Source organism: Bos indicus, chromosome 1, assembly GCF_029378745.1.
Source record: "Bos indicus isolate NIAB-ARS_2022 breed Sahiwal x Tharparkar chromosome 1, NIAB-ARS_B.indTharparkar_mat_pri_1.0, whole genome shotgun sequence".
NCBI classification, from domain to species: Eukaryota; Metazoa; Chordata; class Mammalia; order Artiodactyla; family Bovidae; genus Bos; species Bos indicus.
This window is the reverse complement of record NC_091760.1, coordinates 56,658,114-56,678,893: the sequence shown is the minus strand read 5'-3', so window position 1 is coordinate 56,678,893 and position 20,780 is coordinate 56,658,114. Positions and strand designations below refer to the sequence as shown.

Genomic DNA, 20,780 nt, shown 5'->3' with positions numbered 1-20,780 from the left:
GAGTAATTATCTACATCTAAACTTTCAAACTGTGAATTCCAATACTAATCATTCACTGATTAGTATTCATTCACTAATTAATTCATTCACTAATCATTCGTTTAGCTCCTATTAAGTGACAGGCACTGTTTTAGATATTTAGTATAGATATTCTGTATTTATAATACTTATATTCTAATGGTAACAGGGAAGATAACATTTTTAAAAATTTAACAAAAATCCATTATGAGGGCTAACAAGGAAAAATATAGAATGATATGAGAGAAGGTAAAGAAATGATACTTAAGTATGGTGCAGAGACCCTCCAACCTTCTGTGAGGTACACAAGTAAACTAGACAAAAAGCAGGCCAGAAGGGAAGTTAGAGAAACCAGGTCAATCTTTTAACTATGCAGGGAAGCCTGAAGTCAAGTAAGGTTTACAAAAAACAGTGGTAAAAAGTTAAACTTCTTCAAACTAAGGTACAATTACCTTAATAATTTTAAAAGGCCTGCCTCATAAATACCAAGAATTAACATTTTTTTCTAATTTAAAATTGGTAATAATTAATGTTGCTGAAAGAACAGTACAGATATCTGTGTTTATTTTCAACGAAGGATAAGATAGATATTAAAGTATCCTCAAAGAATACCTCTAAATTTTGAGATATGAATTTTGCATGTAAGATTTTATCTCCTCAAACTTTGTTTACATGTTTTATAGGGCCTAATTAACAACAGCAAGAAAGAATAAGAATATTTTAGGTGTAGGCCAGTAAGTCTAAGCCATAAAGTCTTACATCAGGAGAAATATTTTTATATTTTAAAATTGCATTTAAGCAAACAAAAAATAATAGTATACATAATTGATGAAAATTTCAGTCATTATTAGACACAGGGAAGAGAAAATACATATGAGAAAAATATTAATGGACTTACAACTGAATCTAAATTTTATAAGAAAAAAGAAAAACTTAAAAGTATGTACAAGATAGAAAAATGAGGAGAAAAGAAGGTACAGCCAGCCATCTTTATGGGTTCAGCTTCTGTGGATTCAACCAACTATAAATGAAAAATATTCAGGAAAAAAAAATTCTAGAAAAGTTCAAAAATAAAAACTTGAATTTGCTGCATATCAGCAATTATTTACATAGTATTTACATTGAATTTAAAGCTATTTACATAACATTTACATTGCAGTATGTATTATAAGCAATCTACAGATGATTTAAAGAACATAGGAGGATATGTATAGATTACATGCAAATATATGCCATTTTATATAAAGGATTGGAGCATGCCTGGATTTTGGCATAAGCAGGAGTCTTGTAACCAACCCTTCATGGATACTGACAAATTACAACGAGAAGGGACTACTACTAGGACTGTATTTGCACTCAAGAATACAATGAATGGTAATAAAATCCACATAAGACAGTTCCTCAAGTTTAACTCTATAAATGTTGAAAAAGATCCTTACAATTTTCAAAACAATCACACGTAGTGTAATGAATATGTGTAAATTAAAATTCCATGCATGTCATATCAAAAAAACAAAACAACAAAAAAACAGAACATCTCCTTCAAAAACCTACCTAGATTTATGATCTGTGCATGGATGGAAATGACACAAGAACCCAGAGACTTTTCATAATTTTATCTTTAACCTACTTAACTTTCATTATCTTTACTATAAGCTATCTGTATTTCTCTTGCTCAAATTTTAAAGTGCTACACAAAGAATATATAAAAAGCGAGAAACTTTATAAAAGGGGAAAGTATATACACATATGTATCATATATATATGATATCCACATATATATATATATGATATCCATATATATATATATATATATATATATATATATATATATCTCCACATAAATACACACATAAGAGAGCATCTCTTAGGAAAAAAAGCAGCACAGGATGGGCCAGCTTTTAACTTTATCTAAGATTACTATTATCCCAACGATCACTTTACTGTTTTACCTTTATGAGGATCTTAGAATTTCTGTCATCAACAAAATGTGACTACAAATAATATTAAAAGAACAAATTTTCCAGCTAATTAAAATGCATCTAGGAAATTAAAAATTCTTACTGAAAATATCATGGGTAGCATCCATAAAAATGAACAGCTAAATTAATTGGATTGGAGAAGCAGCTGTTTTTCTCCAAGTACTGAACATTCTGAGGTACAAATGTGCACAATTTACCCAAGTCTAGCCTATTTTAAGGTCTAAAAAAGACAAGGCTAAATAATTTTAAGTTAGACAGCAACTTTAATCATTGTCTTTACAAACTGACAATAATATTCTGGTTAAACGAAATTTCCATAAAAATATTTTTTTTAATTAAGAAAAAATGTCAACAAGGAAAATCTACAACAATATAGGAATACTACATATTCAAACTAAACACAATTTGATACAGAATTATGTTAGAGGAATAAAATTAAAACACATAATGTTTAAAAAGCAAACACTATCATTTACTTACACTGTATATCTAATATGAAGGAATATCGGATGTCCTTTTCCAAGGCTGGATGTTTTACAACACAAGTAATTCTCCTTCCTTTGGCAAATCTGGTAGGAAAAAGCTTGTATTGGCTGACAATTGTTGCTGTTTCATTTGGAAAAGAAGTTGTAGTGGATTCCATTTCTCCAAGATCACCTTCCCAATCAATATGTGCAACTGGTTTTCCAGTGGCTGCGATACAAATGGCTGCTACTGTTTCATTTCCTCCATCAATTAAAGAATCTGGCCCTTTTATCAGGCTCACAGTAGGTTCAACTGTTTAAATTTTAAAAAATTAGTTACATTTCAATTAAGAGCATATTTACTCCTTCCAAGCCACATCTAGCCACATTTCATAAACTTAAGGACAACTGAATATAAGATACACACACACTAAATGCCAACACCAAATGGATTCTTAGAACAAGAGAAGATTGAGTCAGGCCAATCTAGAAGCAAGACTTTATATAACCATCACAAAGATGGTTCTCCCTGCCCTGATAGAGATACACCTTTTTTTATCGGGACAAATGAGTTTCTTCCAAAGTTAACATATAAAAAAAAATCTGCAAACTTAATCATAATTTCCATTAGGAGATTCAAGGTACTATTATTCTGAAATGAAAAATAAAAAAGCAGTTTTAATATATAATGCTTCAAGCTGTGGCAAAAATGTTTATATTACAACTGTTAAAATATATAGCATTAACAGTTATGCTTACTGAAATGTACATGCTACCTACCTTTATCTGATATAAGAAAGATCCTCAGCAGAAGTAACCTTAGTGTGAGATCCTTTTAATCTACCCTCCACATACATGCTAGCAGTCTCTTCAGATTTTCCAGTAAATTTAATATGCTCCTTTCTGTATAAATTCCTTAGTACTCACTTCATGTGTTCTTTGGCTTCAGCCTATAGTTTACTGTGTCCATTAAGTTTTTAACCTAAAAGACTTATTTCCAAAATTTTTAATTGGGTCATTTTTAAAATATATTTTTGTCTCAATTTTCTGTTCCTGAGGTTTATTCATGTAGGATCATTTAGCCTTCAATTATTATTTTGCAATTCTTTGTTTTACTTTTAGATCATTTAGATTTGCATACAATTGTATCAATAATTAGTCTTAACTACTATATGGTTCATTTACTGTTGAATATTGGTGCTGCTTCCTCTTTGGAAAAAAACGATTTTTTAAGAAACATTTTCACTCATGTATCTTGGTATATTTTTAAAAATGTTTCTCTAGTTTTTCTCTTGCTTCTATGTTTATTTCCAACTTTACCAAGTAAGGCCAAAAAGCTTTCCAAAGTACCAATTTACTCTCAGTCTTAGCACTCTGACTGGTCCCAACATACCCACTACAGTTGATACTGTCAGACTTTTCAGTGTCTGACAATCTTGTAAGTATATAACAGCATATAATAGAGACCCTGTTTTTAATTTCTCAGTTATAAATGATACTAAGAATCTTGTCTTGTTCATGAGCCATTTGGGATTTTTCTGAAAATACCTATTAAAGTCCTTTTTTTTTTTTTTTTTTTACTGATTGGGGAGAGTCCATTTCTGGTTATATGTGCAATATCTTCTACCATTTAGGGCTTCTCTCTTTATAGTGTGTTTTGATGAGCAGAAGTTTTTAATTCAAATGTATAAAATTCATCAGTTAACTGTTTTTTATATACAGGCACACCTCACTCCATTGTGCTTCACAGATATTGCATTATTCACAAATTGAAGACTTCTGGTAACCCTGTATTGAGCAAATCTATTAGCATCATTTTTCCAACAGCATTTTCTCACTTCCTATCTCTTTGTCATATTTTGGTAATTCTCAGAATATTTCAAGCTTTTTCATTATTATTATATTTGTTATGATGATCTGTAATCTTGGATGTTACTACTGTAAAAAGATTAAAACTGGCTGAAGACTCAGATGATGGTAAGTATTTTTTAGCAATACAATGATTTTTTACCTAAATTATATACATTGTTAAGACAATGCTATTGCACACTTAACAGACTACAGTGTAGTATAAACATAATCTTTATAACACTGTGAAACCAAAAAATTCATGTGACTGTTTTACTGTGATATTTACTTTATTGGTCTGGAACCGAACCCACGTTATCTCCGAGATATGCTTGTACTAAGAATTACCTCTGTACTTCGAGGACAAATTACTATGTGAGATAAATATATATATAAATACTTATATACACACACACATATACATTATATATATATATATACATAGACATTATACACATACACACACACATACATACATATATGGGCTTTGCTGGTGGCTCAGATGGTAAAAAATCTGCCTGCAATGAAGACCTGGGTTCAGTCTCTGGATGGAGAAGAGTCCCTGGAGAAGGGAATTCTCCAGGTTTCTTGCCTGGAGAATCCCATGGACAGAGGAGCCTGACAGGCTATATATATATAGTCCATGCAGGCACAGAGATGGACACGACTGACAGTTTCTTATTCTCTGCAGAAATTCAATAGATTGACCTATCCCTTCAAATGGTAAGCACTGTTTAATAGTCTATGTCAGATAATTCCAACACCTTACACAGGTCTTTTTCTCTTCTTTTTGCACTGGGTGCTTCTGGGGTCTTCTTTACTTATATGCCTGGTCATTCAAGCAGATCATATGCTTGAATTTGAATAATTAAGGTAGAAATAATTTGAGGCTTAGAATACAGTACCTTTCTTCCAGAAAGGATCTTTCTTTTCTTCTGCTAAGCTAGCTTCTAAGAACACTATCCAGCCCAGGGTCTCAATTTCAGATTACTCAAGTGATATAAACCAAGCCTCAAAGTCTGTAATAAGGCTAGTTTACTGTGGGTGAACTACTCTTCTGAAAATGTTAAGTTGTTGGGTACCAGGAGAATATAAGAAAAGTTATTAGATATCCCATCTTGAGCAGACATACACTTAGGTATTTGTCTCTCTCACTTCTCAAGGCTCTCAAAATCTTAGTTCATCATCTTAGGTATCTCTTCTGAATTGTTGAATGTCCTCAAGGTTGAATACAGATTTCAGCTTTCAGAGCTAGGTTTATTTCTATGTTTCTACTTTTTCTTCGATTTTAGTGTATATTCCTTACTATATTATTATTTCTTTGAAGTTTTCAATGGTTTTTAATGTTTCACATGCCCATCCCCCAACCATGGCAGAGTCAGTGTGAATAACCTGTGCCATCAATAGAGGTTTTTATCTTTGAGGAAATATAAAAATTATTTTAAAGTTAATTTTAAATTATATTATTTGTTTCTTCTGAAGGGACTCAAACCCCTGGTTGTAGACTACAATGGCTTTCTAAAGTTACTTTTCTCGTATTTCCCAACATTTTAGTTAGCTTCTCTGCACTTCGTCCCTGGAGGTTTCGCTGTCACTCCCTCTCCTACCCAGTGCCCTCTATACTCTGATTTGTAGGAATATGACGTTTTCCCAGCCCTATATTAACACCAGGATTGTTAAGACCACTTCTTTCTGCTGGTTCTTTCCCCCATTTCCAAAGTGTCTTCCACATGTACACAGCAAGTTCTAAACCAAAGACTTCAGAGGGCCCTTCTGTAGGTCTCTAAAGCACACACATTCTTTCTCTTGGATACTCCCTTTCTACTTTCTGCTCCACAAATTCTAAACATCTGTCCAATCCATCTCTTAAGCTCAGTGAGACCAGTATTCTTTACTTGAAGCCCTTGTCACTGAGTTGCCACTGGAGACTGATTAAAGAGGAGGCTGGAGCAACTGCATAATTCTTGCCTATCTTTCTTCTTTCAGGGATCATAATCCTATCATGCCTATTGCCCAATGACTAAAAACTAGTTGGTTAGTTTTCTTGTTAGAGAGAGAAAGGGTAAATCCAATCCCTGTTACTCCATTATGTCTGGCAGTAGAAGTCTTTTTTTTTTTTTAATTATTATTACAAAAGTATTACTAAAAATTAGAAAAAAAAAAGAAAAATATCCACAACTATAATATACTAATATAGTCATTATCATATACTTCCACTTCTTTCTCTTTATTTTTGTTTCCAGTGTCTATATAGATGTAATCATGGTATTCCTACAGTTTTTTGGCTCATTTTATTTTCAAGCAGCAATACTTCTCTTAACTACAATTTTAATCACTATATAATATCTCATATATCAAGAAGAAGCAATCAATTATACAATAACTCTTCTCCTATGGGACATTTGTTGTTCAATTTTCTTAAAAGTGTTTTGCTATATTACATTCCCTTAATTCAGGTCTATTACTATCATTCCTTTGAAACTCTAATGTCACTAACTCTGCCTAATCTACACACTCAATGCTTTTCTTTGTCTATTTTCTTTGACTGACTTGGTAGAAATCTGATACTTAGAGCAGTTCTTCCCAATCAGTTCCAAAAGAATTAAGTTCTAATGCCTTCAGGTATCTGCTCTAAGTAATAGATTAACTTCTGGGATATGCATTTAGAATGACAGTAGCTATGTGCCAACCATGCATGCTAGGTTGCTTCAGTCGTGTCCAACTGTGACACTAGACTGTAGCCCACCGGGCTCCTCTGTCCATGGGATTCTCCAGGCAAGAACACTGGAGTGGGTTGTCATGCCCTCCTTCATGGGATCTTTCTAGCCCAGGAATTGAACCTGCGTCTCTCATGTCTGCTGCATTGGCAGGTGGGCTCTTTACTGCCAGCGCCACCTGAGAAGTTGGATGTGCCAACCACAGGAGCACTGAAAAAAATGGGTCACTGAAATCATTTCTGTAGGGCTTGATTCTCACCGTGGGAAAAATGTGCTAGAGCAATCTTAAAAACTTTATCTTCTCTTGATATAAATAATATTACTTTAACAGTTTTTTGCAAAGCTATGTTTTTGAATTGTTCATCTCTATTTCTTCTAATCCCTGCCCTAATAAAACTTCCGTTACTTTCTGTATGTCTCTTAAAAACTTTTATCTGATAAACATTACTACCTGAATGATCCCTAATTTTATTCACTTTTGATACAAAATGTGGTATCATTTGTCTATGTATCCTCCAACTCAGTAAGCCAAAGGTTGAATTCATCATCTCATCCTCCCAATCCCCAACTTGATTTTCATGCAGACATGCCAATTTAAATTAATGGCAATATAATTTACTCAACCACTAAGGCTCAAAACCTGTTACTGTTCAAACCTTCTTGGTTTCTTATATATAGTCAGTTACAATGTTCTGTTAGTTTCTCCTTCCTAATAGCTCCCTTCTTCACTCAAGTGGCATAAATTAGAAAATTAACGTCAAGCTTTCATGGCCTCCTATCTGAGGCATTATGATTTCAGGACTCTTCATTGTAATCCATCAAAAACACCTGACTGATCTTCCTAAATGACAACTTTCATCACATTACTTACAAATCAAGTCTATGAGTTAGACACTCCTCTAAGCAAGGTGAGAAGATGGTCAAAGTAGTGTTTTTCAAACTTTACCTACTGTGCATAAAAATTACTTGGGGATCTTGCTATAATAGATTTATCATTCAACAAGTCTGGGGAGGATCTGAATTCTGTATTTCTAACAATCTCCCAAATGATACCACTGCTGCTGTCTCATGAATCACACTTTAAACAACAAGAATCTGGGACTTCCCTGGTGGTACAGTGGTTACAGCTATACACTTTTCACTAAAGGCATGGGTTCAATTCCTGGTCAGAGAACTAAGATCCCATGTGTCACGTGGTACAGTCAAAAATAATAAAAAAGAAAATAAATAAACAGAAAGAACTTGAGAATAAGAGACGGGAGAAATACAACATGCTCAGTTTGCATTTCAAGTAATATAAGGTTCAAATTCCCAATCTTGATATTCGAGTTACTTTAAAGTGGTCCTACTCTACATTTCTAGCCTTTAATTCTTGACTTTATATAAATCCTTTGAACAATCAACAGATTATTCAGTGGTCCCTCAGAGGACACTTGGCAATGCTGGGAGACATTCTAACTTGGCACAACTTCTAAGGAACTGCTACTAGTATCTACTGGGTAGATGGCATGAAGGCTGCTGAACAGTCTGTAATGGACAGGACAGTTTACCCCAGCAAAAATTTCCAGGCCCAAACTTCAACAATGCCATGGTGAAGAAACTCTGCCCTAATGTATGTTGTTTTCTGCTTCCTTGCATTGGCTCACTTATTCCCCCTCTGTATGTTTACACCATTCAAGGACTGGCTCAACTATTTTTCAACAAAACTTTTCTGAACTAGAGTTAACTTAGCTATTTCCATACCCTACTTAAATAACAGTGTATTATTGCTATATGCCAGAAACTCTTATAAGCTTTACGGATACAAAGTCAAATTTTAAAGTGCACAGTTGCAGTCCACCATAGGTTTATAGTGAAAAAGACATAGTGCTAAATTAACTGCTGCAACAAAGATGAGCTCAAGATACAATGGCAAAAGAGCAAAATAAAATCCCTATCAAGCAGCAGAGGGCTAGATATTTTTAAAATGGCTACCAAAAGGATGTAGTTTGATGAGTAACAGTTAAATAGAAGAAATGCAGGAAGAAAAAGACAGGAGGGGAAAGGTGGCAATCTCTTGAGAAGAGAGGCATAACAAAAAATACATATAAAAACTAAGTGTTAACATACCACAAATAGTTCATTATGATTATAAAATTCGGGCTGTTGGGAGAAGTAGAGCAAGGAATGGAATAGATGAAATTAGAAAAGCAGACACAGGTAAAATCATGACTGGTCTTATACTTTAAATAATCCTGAGTTTTAAACCACTGAATGTTTATTAATTTAGGAAGGATTACTAAAATTTAAAGTAAAAAATCTTATTCTCATGAGTTCTCTCTTCTACATACAAACTATCTTTTTTTCTTGACACTTATTTTTTTTTAAAGTTTTTACCCCAATGGTTTGCACTTGACTTTTTAGATATTAATACCTTGTCTTCCAGTTAAAACTGTTCTCACAAGTATCAATTTTGTAAACCTAAGTTATATTTTCCCCACAGCCCTTAGGACAGGGTCTTAAACACAAAGTCTTCAAATATTTAATTTTATTTTTATTTTTAAATAGTTTTTCTCAACATGAAAAAATATATAACAAATTTGGACAAAATTTCTTTCCTGAACTTCAGAGATCCTGAAATCACACCATTAAATATTAGAGGCTGTGTAACTGTTTGGTTCTCTTGAAGCAGACAGTGAGATCAAGTGAGGAGTGCAACAAGTTTATAAAGGAGAAAAGATAAGGAGGATTGAGTAGGGAAAGCTATTAGCAGACCTAACAAAATCCCTGACAGGCAAACAGGTGGATTCAGAGCAAAGACCATCCATTAAAGGCGTTCCACTTTAGGTGGAAATGGCTCAGGTTGCTAGTAGTCCTTGGTCCTCATACTAGTATTCTGTGAGTACTCACCAGCTATTCCAGATTGGTTTACCTTTCACTGCGGGTGGCTACTTTAATGCTAATAAGCTCTTTCTAAAGTTCACCATAAATTTTAACAGTTATCACACAGTAAAAGGCAGAAGATCCTTCAATGGAAGCAACAGCCCATGATTCAAATAGCTACACAAATCCACAACAGCAGAAATAAAAATCTGATTTGAAAAACAAACATAAGACATCAATGGCTCTAAGACCACAGTCATTAAAACAAAATGCAAAAGCTTAAAGATGATAATTTAATTAAAGGTTGAAGTTTGAGGGGAAATAAACATCAAAGAATATTAGCACTTAGTATTATAAATAAAAAACATTAGCACTTAGCATTGTAAATAAAAAACAATCTTTCCTGAACAAAGTAAAATAGCTATGAACTACACAGCATTATACGGACAGGTAGATAGGGACAAGATTTTGTTTAAACAGAGTCTAGAATCAGAGTTTTATGACAGAAATTGAAAAATCATATTTGAATTCTTTCATTTAAAATTTACATTTATATGTAATTTCAAGCATTTTAAGTTTTTGAAAATATTTTTACTATAATCCTCACCACTACCACCAAAATATACAATTCAAGTACACGTACCTAATACAGTTACAGTTGTAGAGGACTCAGCATTTCCAAGTGGGAATGTAACAGCTTTGCATATGTATTTTCCAGAATCAGAGAATCCTATGTTATGTAGAGTAATTGTTGCATCATTAATTGAATAGTTTTTAAACAAGACTCTTCCCTGATATTCTCCTTGAACAGAGAATCCATGTTGAGGATGATGAACTGCAACAGTCTGTGAACTTTTGCCATGTATCTTCTCCCATGAAATTTGTGTTATAGTTTCATTTACTTCAATTAAACACTTCAACGAAACATTCTTTCCCCATACTGCTGTGACATGTGGCTCCACAATAATTGGTCCAGCTAAGGCACCTAAGGAAAATAGAAAAGCATAGTTCTTAAAAATGAATCTAAGTTATGCTAACATATGATCAAATTCCCTCCCTTCCTGTTTTCTACACACACACACATAGACACTAATGACTGAGTAAACAGGAAGAACTGAAAAGAGTTAGATGCTTCCAGGGCTGGATTTAAGACCCAAAGAATGATTCTTAAATGAATCAAATAATCACCTGTATGTGTTGCAGTGGATAAAGCACTACACTGGGCCAACAGTAAGCTTAAAAGAAGGTCCTTCCCCAGTCAAGCCACTAGGTAAGGTCCCAGCCCTAGCTGACACCCTGACTGTAGCCTAGTGAGAGACTCTGAAACAAAGAACTCAGCTAGTCATGCTTGGATTCCTGACCCAAAGAAACTGACATATAATAAAAGTATGCTGTTTTAAAACTACCAAACTTTAGGATATTTTGTTACTCAGTGACAGATAACCAAATCCTAAAAGTATCTTCCTTTGGAGGGTTTCTCTACCAAAAATCTGTATAAAACACACTGGTAAATACAGATCAACTGCCAGAAAACATAAATCAAAAAAAAAAACCCAAACAAACATATAAACGTGAAATCAAAATTTTCTATCTCATAAATCAAATTTATGTTTTTCAAGAAAACATAAAAACGAAAGTTAAAATCATCTAACTTCACCCTTATGATACTGATTCCTTCCTAAAAGCAATGGGCCAAATATAAATCATTTTATGAAACACAGGATTAATGCTCATTAATACTAAATTCAAGCAAGACACTCTTCACTAACAAGTATATTAGAACATTTATAGCAAATACATTGGGGGTATCATTTAAAAGATGATTAAGAAAAATGTTTAAACATGTTCAAACGGCTCTAAACAACAATAAAAACTTAATACAATATTTCCATGAACTTTTTTTTGAAGAAAAAAACAAACAAACCATAAATGAATACATTAAATAGATAATAGAGTTAACTTTCTTATCCAAGAGATGACTGAGGATATTACAGAAAAGGACTGACAATTCACATTGATCATACTTAACAGCTATGGAAGAAAAGTTGTCTTTTTTTTAACCACTCCACCAAAAAAAAAATCAAGTCCAAAAAATGTACTTTCAACCATATGATAATTACAAAGCTTTTAAAATTTAATGTAATTAGTATAAAACATGAAAATATTCAAATGTATTTTAGCAAGATATCATAAGCCTAATACTAAACCTGAAGATACACAAATGAAAAAGCAATTTATAAATATTAAAAATTTCATATAATATTATAAAATAACATATAGCTCTGTATTTAAAGGAAAAGACACAATGATTAAGTAAGATATTAAAAAATGTAAGGAATTTTTAGACTATTTATCACATTGAAAGGTCACACGGCTTTCTCATTGGAAGCCAAAAGGATATTTAATAGAATTTAATGTTCATTATCTGGATTTTTAAAAAGTTAACAATTGAAAAAAGAATTCTTAATAATACATTCTTCTAAATCAATGGACATCACAATGCTAAAATTAAAGGGGGGGCATGTTATTAAGGAACGATGAAGACAAGACGGTACACTATCATCATCATTCAACTTAGAATGGAAATTCTCATGCAATGAGACAAGAAAAGGAAACAGGGATGAATAGAAAAAGAACACACAAAATTATTATCTTGAAAATCTATTATTAGAAAAACTGAAGAAGGCCAAGGAAACCACTATTAGAACAAATAACATAGCTGCTTATAAAGAATGCAAACTGTATACAAAATATATATTCAACATGTTATAATATATGATAATCTTTACAAATTTACTGTAGAAAAAAACAGTATTAGTAAAAATATTAATATTTAAACTACTTAAATAATGTTGTAAAGAACCTGCAGACCTGAGCAACTGACCTGCATAATTGGAAGACATGTCATAGTCATGAGAAGGAAAATATAATGCTACATAGATGGCAAATCTCCCCATATTAGCACACAAATTCAATGTAACTGCAATGAAAACCATGACATACATACACACAACTGCACAGTAAGGAGGGGGTTGATACTAAAGTAGAAATAATAAAAAGCTTAGTATCTTAAAGCAACTTAAAATATATAAACAGATCAACATATATAATGGCATATGGTATGTAATATGTTCTATGAATGTAAATAATGAATTAGTGAAGATATGATGAAAGGACAAGAGCTAAATATTTGGAAACAGAGATCCCTGCTTTACATTAAACACACATACACACACAAAACCAAATGGAATGAAGATCTAAATGCAAAAAAATTAGTCACATATGCTATATATACTGACAATAATTTTTTGTATGTTCTGAAGATAAACAGTTACTGTAAGGAGTGAAATTACTAAAGATTAAAGAAATAACTTTTAGTTGTCACTCTGTGTTCTTCTTTGATGTCAGAATCACTTACAATAAGTAATGTTCATAATAAAAGCAAATAAACATATTCATCCTCCTCAGGTAGAGATACAGAAGGCATAGGATAATGGAATGAATGTTTGTGTCCCTCCAAAATATATATATTGAATACTAACTGGAGGTGGGGCCTCTTGGGATAATGATATTTGTATGAAGGCAGGCCCACATGCTGGCATTAGTGTCCTCATTTAAAAAGAGGAAGACAGAAAAGAGCTCTCTCTTTCTGTCTACCCTGACAAAGCAAGAAGGTGGCTGTCTACAAGTCAGGAAAGGGTCTTCAACAGGAACTGAATCTGCTCACACCTTGATCTTGGATTTATCAAACTCTAGAACTTTGAGAAATAAATGTCAGATATTTAAGTCAACCAGTCTATAGTGTTTTTTATAGCAGGCTCACCTGACAAAGACATCAAAATAAACTGGAAAGGATACCGCTAAGGATATCTCCTTACAACCTTAAGAATAATGGCTTATGGGGTAGCAATGTTCACACAGAATAGACAAACGACAAAGAGGATATCATATAATGACAAAAGAGTCAATCCAAGAAGCAGATATAACATTTGTAAACATATGTGTACCTAATAGAGATCTCTTCAAGAAAATTAGAAATACCAAGGGAATATTTCATGCAAAGATGGGCTCAATAAAGGACAGAAATGGTATGGACCTAACAGAACCAGAAGATATTAAGAAGAGGTGGCAAGAATACACAGAAAAACTGCACAAAAAAGATCTTCATGACCCAGATAATCACAAAGGTGTGATCACTCACACTCACCTACAGCCAGACATCCTGGAATGTGAAGTCAGGTGGGCCTTAGGAAGCATCACTATGAACAAAGCTAGTGGAGGTGATGGAATTCCAGTTGAGCTCTTTCAAATCTTAAAAGATGATACTGTGAAAGTGCTGCACTCAATATGCCAGCACATTTGGAAAACTCAGCAGTGGCCACAGGACTGGAAAAGGTCAGTTTGCATTCTAATCCTAAAGAAAGGCAATGTCAGAGAATGCTCAAACTACCACACAATTGCACTCATCTCACACACTAGTCAAGTAATGCTCAAAATTCTCCAAGCCAGGCTTCAGCAACATGAACTGTGAAATTCCAGATGTTCAAGCTGGTTTTAGAAAAGGCAGAGGAACCAGAGATCAAATTGCCAACATCCGCTGGATCATCAAAAAAGCAAGAGTTCCAGAAAAACATCTATTTCTGCTTTCTTGACTATGCCAAAGCCTTTGACTGTGTGGATCACAATAAACTGTGATCCACAAATCTGAAGGAGATGGGAATACCAGACCACCTGACCTGCCTCTTGAGAAACCTGTATACAGGTCAGGAAGCAACAGTTAGAACTGGACATGGAACAACAGACTGGATCCAAATAGGAAAAGGAATACGTCAAGGCTGTATATTGTCACCCTGCTTACTTAACTTATATGCAGAGTGCATCATGAGAAACGCTGGGCTGGAAGAAGCACAAGCTGGAATCAAGATTGCTGGGAGAAATATCAATAACCTCAGATATGCAGATGACACCATCCTTATGGCAGAAAGTGAAGAAGAATTAAAAAGCCTCTTGATGAAAGTGAAAGAGGAGAGTGAAAAAGTTGGCTTAAAGCTCAACATTCAGAACACTAAGATCATGGCATCTGGTCCCATCACTCCATAGGAAATAGATGGGGAAACAGTGGCTGACTTTATTTTTCTGGGCTCCAAAATCACTGCAGATGGTGACTGCAGCCATGAAATTAAAAGACGCTTGGTCCTTGGAAGGAAAGTTATGACCAACCTAGATAGCATATTAAAAAGCAGAGACATTATTTTGCCAACAAAGGTCCATCTAGTCAAGGCTATGGTTTTTCCAGTAGTCATGTATGGATGTGAGAGTTAGACTATAAAGAAAGCTGAGCGCCCAAGAATTGATGCTTTTGAACTGTGGTGTTGGAGAAGACTCTTGAGAGTCCCTTGGACTGCAAGGAGATCCAACCAGTTCATCCTAAAAGAGATCAGTCCTGGGTGTTCACTGGAGGGACTGATGTTGAAGCTGGCCATCTGACGTGGAGAGCTGACTCATTTGAAAAGACCCTGATGCTGGGAAAGATGAGAGCTGAAGGAGAAGGGGATGGCAGAAGATGAGGTGGTTGGATGGCATCACCAACACAATGGACTCCGGGAGACGGTGATGGACAGGAAGGCCTTGTGTGCTGTGGTTCATCAGGTTTCAAAGAGTCGGACATGAGTGAGAGACTGAACTGAACTGAATAGATGAGTACCTAAATATATAAAGCAAATAATAATAGACATAAAGGAAAGAATTGACAATAATATGGTAATAGTAGAGGACTATAATGCTCTACTTCTATCAGTGGATAAATCATCCAGACAGAAAACCAATAAGGAAATACTGGTCTAAAATGCAGACAAGATGGACTTAATAAGTATCTACAGAATAGTTATCTCATCCAAAGCAGCAAAATACACATTCTTTTAAAATGCATATGGAACTTTCTGCAGGACAGGTCACATGCTAGGCCACAAAAATATCTCAATAAATTCAACAAATTGAAATTATATCAAGCATCCTTTCTAACCACAATGGTATGAAACCAGAAATTAATTATGGGAATAAAAATGAAAAAATAGAAATGTGGACACTAAACAATATGCTATTAAAAACAAAACAAAAAATGCATCTATGAAGAAATGAAAGAAGAAATTAAAAAAGAAATACCTTGAGACAAATGAAAATAGAAACACAACTTTCTCACATCTATGGGACACAATAAAAGCAGTTCCAAGAGGGAAGTTTATAGATATATAAGTCTACCTCAAGAAACAAAAAATCACAAACAACATAACTTTCCACCTAAAGGAATTAAAAAAGAACAAAGCCCAAAGGTAGTAGGAGGGAAATCATAAAAATCAGAGCAGAAATAAGTAAAATAGAGAGCCCCCCACCAAAAAAAAACCCACCAATAGAAAGGATCAATGAAACCAAGAGCTGGGTTTCTGAAGAGATAAACAAAATTTATAAACCTTTAGCCACAATCTTCAAGTATAAAAGAGGGCCCAAATAAAGTTAGAAATGAAAGAGAAGTTCATTTCACCACCATCACAGAAGTACAACAAACAATCACAATGCTAGTTATATGACAACAAATTGAAACCCTCTCTGACATGGATAAATTCCTAGACATTATAATCTACTAAGACAAGCAGGAACAAATAAATAGAAAATCTGTACAGACTAATTCAGCTCAATTCAGTCACTCAAGTCATGTCTGACTCTGCGACCCTAGGAACTGCAGCACGCCAGGCTTCCCTATCCATCACCAACTCCTGGAGCTTGCTCACACTCATGTCCGCCGAGTCCCTGTAATTACTAGTAATTAAACGGAATCCGTAATCCGAATCCTCCAAGAAAACAGAAGTCCAGGGCCAGACAGCTTCACAGGGAAACTCTACCAAACATTTAAAGAAGAGTCAATATCTAACCTTCTTAAACTATTCCAAAAAGTTGAAGAGCAGAGAACATCCTAAAATTCTGCAAGGTCAGCTTTCCCTTGATACCAAAGTCAGAAAAAGACACTACAGAAAAAAGAAAGAACGAAAACTGCACGCCAGTATCTCTGATCAACATAGATGCAAATATTCTCAAACAAAATAAATACCAAGGAATAAACCTACCTAGGGAGACAAAAGAGCTATATACAGAAAACTGTAAGATACTGATGAAAGAAATCAAAAATGACATAAACAGATGGAGAGATATTCCACGTTTATGGGTTGTAAGAATCAATATTGCTAAGTAAGTCAGAAAGAGAAAAACATACAATATATTAATACATATATATGGAATCCAGAAAGATGGTACTGATGAACCTATGTGCAGGGCAGTAACTGAAATGCAGACATAAAGAACAGACTTATGGACACAGGGTGGGGGGAGGAAGCAGACAGTGGGACGACTGGAGAGAATAACATGGAAACATACACTATCCTATGCAAAACAGACAGCCAATGAGAATTTGCTGTATGATTCAGGAAACTCAAACCCGGGCTCTGTAACAACCTAGTGGGGTGGGATGTGGAGGGAGGTGGGAGGGAGGTTCATGAGGGAGGGGACATATGTATACCTCTGATTCATGTTGATACATGGCAGAAACCAACACAACACTGTAAAGCAATTATCCTTCAATTAAAAGTAAATACATTTAAAAAATATATTAGCAAACAATTCAACAATACACAGAAAGGATCACATTATCAAGAAGTACTCCACAATGGAAGGATGGTCCAATATTTGCACATCAATCAATGTGATACACCACATTAACAAAACAAAGGATAAAAAAGCACATGGTCATCTCAATAGACACAAAAAATACATTTGAAAGAATTTAACATCTATTTACAATAAACTCTCGACAAATTTGGTACAGAGGAAACTATCCCAATATAATAAAGAAGAAGGCAGTGGAACCCCACTCCAGCACTCTTGCCTGGAAAATCCCATGGACAGAGGGGCCTGGTAGGCCACAGTCCATGGGATCCCTAGGAGTCAGACACGACTGAGCAACTTCACTTTCACTTTTTACTTTCATACATTGGAGAAGGAAATGGCAACCCACTCCCGTGTCCTTGCCTGGAGAATCCCAGAGATGGGGGAGCCTGGTGGGCTGCCATCTATGGGGTCGCACAGAGTCAGACACGACTGAAGTGACTTAGCAGTAGCAGCATGACAAATCCCAGTAATCATGTATGGATGTGAAAGGTGGACCATAAAGAAGGCTGAGTGACAAAGAATTGATGCTTTTGAACTGTGGTGCTAGAGAAGACTCCTGAGAGTTCTTTGGACTGCAAGGAAATCAAACCAGTCAATCCTAAAGGCAATCAACCCTGCATATGCACTGGAAGGCTTCATGCTGAAGTAGAAGTTTCAATACTCTGACCATCTGATGCAAAAAGCCAATTCATTAGAAAAAGACCCTGATTCTGGTAAAGACTGAGGGCAGGAGGAGAACGGGGTGACAGAGGACAACATGGTTGGATGGCATCACCGACTTAATGGACATGAGTTTGAGCAAACTCCAGGAGATGGTGAAGCATGGAGCACGATGGAGGGAAGCCTGGCATGCTGCAGTCCATGGCGTCGCAAAGAGTCGGACACAACTGACTGAATACAACAATGACAAATCAACAGCTAATATTATACTCAATGGTGAAAAGCTAAAAAGCTCTTCCTTTAAGATCAGATAAAACAAGCATGCCCACTCTTGCCACTTCTCTGTAACAAAATAATGAAAGTCCCAGCCACAGCAATCAGACAAGAAATAAAGGCATTTCATTTGGAAGGGAATAAGTAAAACTGTCATTGTAGATGACATGCTACTACTAAAGTCTTCACCAAAAAAAGAGAGAGAAGTAATATGTAGATTCAGTGACATTACAGGCTACAAAATCAATATACAAAAGTGTGGATTTCAGACTTCCCAGCAGTCCAGTGGTTAAGACTCCAAGCTTCCTCTGCAGGATCCATGGGTTCAATTCCTGGTCAGGGAAATACGATCCCACCTGCCATATGCATGGCCAAACAAAACAAAACCTGGTGGATTTCTATAAACAGTGGCAAACCATCAGAAATAGAAATTAAGACAATTCTATTTACACACAACTCCACTGAAAAGAGCACCTAGGAAAAAATTTAACGAAGGTAAAAGACCTCTATGTTGAAAGCTGTACTACACTGATCAAAGAAATTGAAAAAGACACAAATAAATGGAAAGATATCTCATGTTCATGGATTGTTAAAACACCCTTACTACTCAAAGCAATCTACAGGCTCAAAGCAATTTTCATCAAAATTCCAGTGGCACACTTCATAAAACTAGAACAAATAACCTTAAAATTCATATGAAACCACAAAAGACCTCTAACACCCTAAGCAATCTTTAAAAAATTTGGAGGCATCACACTCCTTGCCTTTAGACTATACTACAAAGCTACAATAATCAGAAAAGTATGGTACTGGTATAAAAAACAGACACATGCTCAATGGAACAAAATAGAGTACAGAAACAAATTCATATATATACACTCAAGACAGATTAAAGACCTAAATGTAAGACCTGAAAACTTATAAGACTCCATAAGAAAGCACAGGCAATACTCTTTGAAATTACTCTCAGCAATATTTTTTTTGGATCTGTCTCCTCAGGGAAGGGAAACAAAAGGAAAAATAAACAAATGGACCAAACTACACTTAAAAGTTTTTTCGTAGTGAAAGAAATCATCAACATGAAAAGACAACCTATTGAATGGAGAAAGATATTTGTAAATGATATGTCCAATAAGGGATTACTATCCAAACTACACAAAGAACTACTGGAACTCAATATCAAAAGACTAAACAACCCTATTTAAAAAATGGGCAGAAGACCTGGATATGCATTATTCCAAAGAAGAAACAGATGGCCAAGAGGCATGTGAAAAGATACTCAACATCATTATTATCAAATGCAAACACAAACCACAATGAGGTATCATTTCACACCTGTCAGAATGGCTATCGTTCAGAAGACAAAAAAATAACAAGCATTGGTGAGAATGTGCAGAAAAAGGAACCCTTATGCACAGCTGATGGAAAGGTAAATTGGTAGTCACTACAGAAAGCAATATGGAGGTTGCTCAAAATGTTAAAAACAGAGTTACAATATGATCTAGCAATTGCACTCCTGGGTGTTTATCTGAAAAAACACCACCAATTTAAAAAGATAGATGCATGCCAATATTCAAGTAGTATTAATTTACAATGGCCAAAATAAAGAAACAACCCCTAAAAGATGTAATACAAACATACATACACACACACACACACACAGAATTTTACTCAGTTATTTAAAAAAATAATAATAAAACTGTGCATTTGTGACAAAATAGATGGACGGACCTGGAGGGTATATTTTGCTTAGTGATATAAGACAGAGAAAGACAAATACTGTACGTTTGTTCTTATATATGAAGCCTAAAAAATTAAATAAAACAGACTCACAGAGAACAAATGAGTGTTTGCCAGATAGGAGAAAGGGGAGGAGAGAGGTGTGATGAATAGTACAACAGGTGAAGGGGTTTAAGAGGTACAGACTACCAGCTACAAAATAAATAAGTTACAAGGATAAAATGTGCAACACAGGGAATATAATCTATACTGAATAATAACTTTGTATAGAGTATATTTTATAAAAATATCAAATCACTATAGTGTATACCTAAACTAACAAGTCAACTATACTTCAATTTTTAACAAAGAAAAGTTTTTGAAAAAAGAAAGAACCATGGCTTAATGGGGCACCATTACTAAAGAGAATAATACTTGGAAGATAGGAAAAAGAAAAAGTGGATCGAGTAAATCGAAAATACATTTAAAATATTTTACAATATTTAAAAGGGGAAAATTAC

The 20,780-nt window shown here is 34.5% G+C and overlaps 1 protein-coding gene across 5 annotated transcripts in view; it reads right to left on the bottom strand.

The window, feature by feature from the left end:
• Positions 1-20,780, bottom strand: part of NECTIN3 (nectin cell adhesion molecule 3) — a 196,160-nt gene that overhangs the window by 139,274 nt on the left and 36,106 nt on the right. For all 5 annotated transcript variants that reach the window (XM_070787560.1, XM_070787552.1, XM_070787565.1 and 2 more), the window contains exons 2-3: positions 10,535-10,876; positions 2,481-2,777 (exon numbers count right to left, since the gene is read on the bottom strand). In XM_070787560.1, the coding sequence (XP_070643661.1) occupies positions 2,481-2,777; positions 10,535-10,876 (639 nt within the window). The remainder of the gene's footprint in view (positions 1-2,480; positions 2,778-10,534; positions 10,877-20,780) is intronic.